Source organism: Nicotiana attenuata, chromosome 6, assembly GCF_001879085.1.
Source record: "Nicotiana attenuata strain UT chromosome 6, NIATTr2, whole genome shotgun sequence".
Classification (NCBI taxonomy): Eukaryota; Viridiplantae; Streptophyta; class Magnoliopsida; order Solanales; family Solanaceae; genus Nicotiana; species Nicotiana attenuata.
Window position 1 is genome coordinate 50,055,973 of NC_031994.1, and position 7,374 is coordinate 50,063,346.

Below are 7,374 nucleotides of genomic sequence, written 5' to 3' on the forward strand. Positions count from 1 at the left end.
AGTGCATCGGCTCGCTGTTTTGCTCTCGAGGCACATGATCCAGAGTCCACTCTTGAAGCAGTGCAAAGTTACCTGTAATTTATCCAAGTACCGTTGCATTCTATCCTCTCGAACCTCGAAATTTTTGTTCACTTGGTTTACCACCAATAGAGAATCGCACTTGGCCTCAATGACTTTTACTCCCAAGCTTTTAGCTAGCTTGAGACCTGCAATCATGGCCTCGTACTCGTCCTCATTGTTAGTTAATCTTGGAGTTTTGATAGATTGCCTAATGGTATCACCCGTGGGCGGCTTCAATACAATGCCAAGCCAGGACCCCTTTACATTCGAGGCACCGTCTGTGAAAAGGGTCCATACCCCCGATGTTGTACCCGAGCATAGCAGGAATGTTTTCTCCACTTCGGGTACGAGGGTCGGCGTAAAATCGGCCACAAAGTCAGCTAGTATTTGAGACTTGATGACCGTTCGGGTTGATATCCGATATCGTACCCGCTAAGTTTGACGGCCCATTTGGCCAATCGGCCCGATAGCTCGGGCTTATGCAAAATATTTCGAAGGGGGTAGGTGGTTAATACACATATAGTATGACATTGAAAATATGGTTTTAGCTTTCAAGACGCGCTTATCAATGCAAGTGCTAATTTTTCTAAGTGAGGGTACATAGTTTCGGCATCTCCTAGAGTTCGGCTTACATAATAAATAGGAAATTACGTACCTTGCTCTTCTCGAACTAGTACCCCACTTACCGCTATCTCGGATACTGCCAAATACAGGTAAAGTTTTTTATCTACCTTCGGAGTATGAAGCAAAGGTGGGCTCGATAGCTATCGCTTTAATTCTTCTAAGGGTTGCTGACATTCCGGGTCCATGCAAAGTCCTTTTTCTTTTTGAGCAAGGAAAAGAACCCGTGACTCCTATCTGATGACCTCGAAATGAATTGACCCAGAGCAACTATTCGACCTGTTAACCTTTTCACGGCCTTCGCACTATCCACGATCATGATATTTTTGATAGCCTTGATCTTATCGAGGTTGATTTCGATACCCCAATTTGACACCATGAAGCCGAGGAACTTACTCGAGCCAACTCCGAAGGCACATTTCTCCGGGTTAAGCTTCATGTTTTATTTCCTCAAAATTGCGAATGTTTCCTGCAAGTGAACTAAGTGGTCCTCTGCACACAGGGAATTAACCCACATATCATCAATGTAGACTTCCATTGTTTTTCCTATTTGTTCTTCGAACATTTTGTTAACTAGGCGTTGGTATGTAGCTCTTGCATTTTTTAGCCCGAAGGGCATTACGTTGTAACAATAAGTTCCAAATTTAGTAATAAACGAAGTCTTTTCCTGGTCCTCTGGGTTCATTTGAATCTGATTGTACCCGGAGTAGGCATCGAGAAAAGTTAGGGTCTCGTGGCCAGCCGTGGCATCGATCATACGATCGATGTTTGGCAAAGGGAAAGAATCTTTTGGACATGCTTTGTTCAAGTCCTTATAATCTACACACATTCTAAGTTTGTTTCCTTTTTTAGGAACTACAACTACATTGGCTAACCACTCGGGGTACTTTACCTCCCGAATAGATCCTATTTTAAGAAGTTTGGTTACCTCGTCTTTTAATGACATCCGAGGTCCTTACTCTGACGAACCGGCTCATCCAGCCCTAATCATTGGCTTCGTCATTACTGGCAAAAAAGGCTTTCTTCGTGCGACGGTACAACTTGATAAGCTCTCGAAACAGCTAGGGCCGATACAATTGAATCAGGTGGTTGAGGGTAAATTCCAACCCCTCGGACTTTTCAGAAAAGTAGCACAGCATGATCACGATGCGCCAAAAAGAGGGGTGAATCTGGCCGAGGGTGACTTCGTATGTTTTGCAGAAGTCGATCACCACCGGATCGAGGGGACCAAGTGTGAAGGGGTAAGTGTAAACACTTAAAAAAACCCTCCACGTGGGTAGTAATGCTTTCCTCGGGGCTCGGGATCTGAACCACGACCTCGTCTCCCCAACCACAGTCCGTCTTCACATCTTTGAGGTGCTTCTCTGATATCAAACTAATATATCGAGATGCATGCTCGCATCGGCCTGGGACATCAGGGGGATTTTCAATACTAAAGTCCTTCTTATCACGCAAGAGCCGGGGGTGATTTCTTCAAGAGTTGGCGGCGCCATCGGTTTGGCCGGCTGGGGGGTAGAAGAAGACGACGCTTTATCTTTTTTGGGGACCGTTTTGGAAGTTTTAGTCATGATTTTAAGCTTAAGAATACAGGTTGTATCGGAATGTGGTGTTTTTTATGAGAACCTGGCTTTTTCCGGCGCTTAAAGAGGTAGTGGAAACATGTGATTGGGGAAATAGATGAAGAATGGAAAGATGTAATGAAAAAGTAAAGTTCTTTACTCAAAGAAATAGCCTCATATTTATAGAAGGGCGACGACGGTTCGGCGGCGCTAGTGGCCGACCAGTACTAGCATGCATTTAATATTTTGGGGAAGCGAACCGACGGGACGTTTCAATCACTTCGAACGCCTGCGTCACAGGATGACATCATCGTGATGGACTCCGAAAATCGAGGTTCAAATCATTTCTTATTATCTTATTCTAAGAAACGCGGGGACTATCTGTATACGCTCAAAATTTATGCCTCCGATTTATAGGCTTGGGGGTCCGTCATAGGCCCGAGTTCGAGTGAGGTCGAGTTCGAGACTGGTGGACCAGAGTCGAGCTCGAAGACAGAGTGCAATGCCCGGAGATAGGAGCACGAAGAATACCGGGGCCAAGTATGCTCGACCCTGAAATAGTGTCGTTATGAATCTATAACAGAATGAGCTAGATTCCTGCCACGTCCACAAGATCATGGTGCAAATCTCGAAATAGGATTGTACGATTCCGTATTAGGCGGTTAGACAACTGTATCAAGAATATTCCTTACTGTAAATAGAAATATACCTTATTTAGGGATTCCCCTATTATATAAAGGGGACCCCAATCATTTGTAACATCATCTAATCATTGAGAAAAGAATATACTCTCTACCTTTTCGCCTACTGTTCATCAGCATTGTCCTTTAGCTCTACTGTTCTTACTTTGCTTTTATTACTTAATTGTTCTTATTATTCTAAGCCTACCTCGAGGTCACTAAGCTCGAGGTCACTGCTGCTAAGTAACATTAGTTTGATTCACTTGTCTCTTTCATTTCTACTTCATACTTCTTGATTATTAATTGGTATTGAACTAAATCACATATCTTTAAAACCACAAATCAAATTTAATTGTTACTCGTATTTTCGAGGTAAACAATCTTAATTCTTAAATAAAAGAAATAACCAATTAGTATTAACAATTAAGAGTATGTCACAAAGAATGGAGTAAATTATCGACGTACGTAGAACCAGAGAGCAACTAACACAAGATGTTAAAAGTAGTACGTAGATGTTGAATGACCCTAACAGATCATTAATCTTTTTTACCTTTATCTTTTATTACATTACGAGATGATCTGTACAGTGCTAATTTGTCACTCAATTCGATCATCTCACCTGAGCTACTAATCTATATGCCGGACATTAAAGCGGAGGTTTCTCCTTTCCATATGTTTATTTAATTATTTCAGATCCATCCAACAGACTATGATCAGACTCTAAAATAAAAGTACATGGAAGAAAAATTGCTCTACTGTTTTCTTGTTTTCGCTGTATGAAATACGTAGATTTCGAAAACAAAATATTAAGGAAATATGACGAATTAGAGTTTCAAATCCTTTGTTATACGAAAGGTTTCCTTTTATTGGTGGAAATGTGAACTTTATATTAGAGGGATTACCCATCAAGCAAAGAACTCTAATATAATATATATATATATATATATGTGTGTGTGTGTGTGTGTGTGTGTGTGTGTGTGTGTGTGTCCATAAGAAATTATATATATACACTGTTATATACGGGAAGGAAAACAAATTTTTGATATACATTTTAATATATACAAAGAAGGATAATAAATTTGTGATATACATTTTGCTATACACGTATTATTATATATTATACACTGTGATATACAAATAATATAATTAGTTTGTGTTATACACTTGGATAAAAAAAAATAATAATAAATTATAGACAACTACCGAAGGAAACAAAAATTTGATATACATTTTAATATTCACAAAGAAGAAAAAATAAAGTTGCGATGTATATGTTGGTATACACGTTATTTAACATGTTATACAATATAATATACAAAAAATATAATTATTTTTGTGTTATACACTTGGATATACACTATGATATATTTATAATTTTTAATATTTTTAATGCTTGTGAGAAATAATTTAAAAACCTAGAGAAAAGATTATAGAGATTTGGGAGAAAATCTTGAAAGATTTTCGAATTCTAACAAAAAGGAAATGAAAGCCTATTTTTTAGGGTGATGGTTGGACCATTAGAAGAGAGAAAAGATCACTAAATGTTAAATTTAGGCTACGTGTGTCAAATGCTAAAAGATACGCAATTTTCTGCCAATTATTGGACTAAGTTGTTATGCAATGCCAAAACCCCAAACTTAGATTGTAGCATGTCACTTTTGAAAACTTCTAGTGGAGCGGATGTAAGGCAGGCCTAATATTGGTTTAGTCCGATTTTTGGCCTTGGTTGTGAATGAGGACTGGCCCAGGCCTCTCCTAGGGCCCAGCCCGCTAATTAAAGAGGGGGTATAGGCCCTCCTTTAATCCGACCAACACCAGCCACTACATAATGGTCACGATAATTTGTAGGAAAGTGGCATAAAAACACACCTAAACTATCGAAGTTGTCCATTAAAAACTTATACTTTTCGGGAGTCCTATGACCCCCCGATCTAAGAAGTTTTATTGTGTGCCTCACACAACTGATATTAGTTATGTGAGGTTCCTTTTTGTCTCACAAATTTGTGGACCCCAATCTTACACTTTTGGGTCCACAAAAATCTGGGTCCACAAAACTATGAGACAAAAAAGATGCCTCATACAACTAGTGTCAGTTGTATGAGACACAAAATAAAATTTTTCCCCCAGAACTATTTCAAGCATGAATTATTAACTCCGGCAGAGTATAAGTGTGTAACTAACCATTTCGATATAGTTGAGATGTGTTTTTATGCCTTTTCCCTAGTTTGTACCTTTAACGAAAATATATTTCCTCCTCAAGGCTTGGTCAGAAATTAGAAGTTACAATTTAGATTGTTTTATCAGTATTTAACCTTTACCAGAGTTCATAATGATCTTGATTCCTCCAAATTCTAGAATTTTTGTCCAACCGTGAAGGAGTGGAAATTATCTTTTTCCATCTTACCTAATGGCCAAAAAAGGAAGCAAGGAGCTATGCGGACTTTCTTTTTAAGGATTAGATAAAGAGAAAAAATAGACTCTTATATAATGTTAATAAAAGCTCTTCTTTTTCTAATGGCCAAAAAGAAATGCAAATCCTAGTAATTCTTATAATGACTTGAGGACAACAACATCAACAAATCCAGTTTAATTTGGCTTATAATGACTTGACACAGAGGAAAAATTGAATCATGATAAGGCACTAAATGAAAACTCTTTTTTTTTTTTTTTGACACGGAGGAAAAATTGAATCGTGATAAGGCACTAAAAAGATACTCTTGAGTACAACATATTGAACAATAATGCAAGTATAGTTTTAATTTCCTCATAGTAAATCAAACAAAAACAATATGCCTTGCAGAAGAAATTAGACTTATCATCCACTATACTTCTTTCGAAAGGCAGCGAACTTTGTGTGATCAATAGGTTACAGGTTTAAGTCATAGAGTTAGCCACTAACCCTTGTATTAGAATAGGCTATTTAAATCATATCTTCTTGGTGGGCGATTCTTCCCCGAACCTTGCATAAACGCAAAATTCTTAATGCACCAAACCTTTTTTTATCCACCATACTTCTTCCACATATCAACATAAAATCTCAAAGACTTAGGCAAAGACATTCTCCATTTCTCCAAATCAGGCAATCCACCTGCAAGAGCAACTGTACTATCCTCCTGTTTTTTATTTCCAAGATTCAACACAAAAACCTCTCCTGGAAAAACCTTGTTCATTGCCTCTAAAGTCTCTTCCATTATAACTTTCCCATCTTTTCTAATATCCTCTGGTTCTACACAACTCCCCCCAACATTCACCATTATCCTCCCTCCTTTCTTCAACTTCCCCTTCAATTTCTGCCACGTGTCTGGATTCTGTAGCTCAGGAATCACACACCCTTTACTGAACAAATCCACTAAAAGCCCAGAATACCCATCTTTCACACTAGCATTAAGTGCATTGCTAATGTAAATGAAAAGTCTATCTGGGTATTGTTTTTCAACTTTTGAAAGCCCAAAATATTCTCTTCCAACAGAGACCACAGCTGGGTCAAGCTCATATCCGTGGATGACACCTTGTGGGTACATTTCAAGAATCAATTTTGCAGCCGACCCGGCTCCGAACCCGAGTATTCCTAAAGGCCCAGGTGGTAAAATTGGAGGAAGAGTTGCAAGAACATCGTAATAGGCATTGGTGATGGACTTGAAAAGGAAAGATATGCTGTGGATGTTACCAGGAGCATCTAGAAGAAGAAGGCGAGACCCAGCTAATGGGTGGTCAGCTCTTCTAGAAACTTGTAGAACACGGATGTAGTTGTGCCTGGATTTGAATTTGACTAGGGTTTTGACATGTTCAATGGGGATGCCATCATCTTCTTCTTGTTGTTGATTTGTGGAAGTGATGTTTTTGTGGTTTGAAGCAGCTTGAATTGGGCAGAATTTTAGAGTTATGGGGTTTTGAGGTTTATGGTGGATTTTGAGGAATTTGGGTGGGGAAGAAGGAAGGAGGAAACATTGAAGTGAGGGTTGGATTTGGATGGAGATTTTGAAGTTTTGTGCTGCTACTGAATTCATAGTGTTGCAAGACTTGAACTTGTTTGTAGCAATTGATTTATAAGTAGACGATTCACTTTGCTAAAATAGGAAGTCCCTTAAATATAACTGATTTTGGAGTTTTAACGTTTTGTTCTTGACAATATATACAGGGAATTTATTCATCATGGGGAAAATTACATCTTTTTAGTAAAATACTTCTAAGTCTAACCGCGAATTGCTAAACTATTTAATTTAAGACAGATGAATACAAGTTTTCAAACAATAAAACTACCCACATGAACAAAACCTATGTGCTCAAGACGTATTGAAAAAGTTGCAAAGAGCCTCGATGGCTAAAATCAAGCATTAGTGAAGCTTCAAGTTTTTTACCGAGTCCAAGAATCTTAGATATAGTCACTGCCTGTGATACTACTGTTTGAGCAAATAATTGCTAAACTAATTAATAACAAGATGATGGGGTGAATC

The 7,374-nt window shown here is 38.5% G+C and overlaps 1 protein-coding gene across 1 annotated transcript; it reads right to left on the reverse strand.

Moving 5' to 3' along the window:
• LOC109226989 lies at positions 5,638-7,105 on the reverse strand. Its single transcript, XM_019391964.1, has one exon. The coding sequence runs from the start codon at positions 6,925-6,927 to the stop codon at positions 5,920-5,922; it is 1,008 nt and encodes a 335-aa protein (XP_019247509.1). The 5' UTR covers positions 6,928-7,105; the 3' UTR covers positions 5,638-5,919.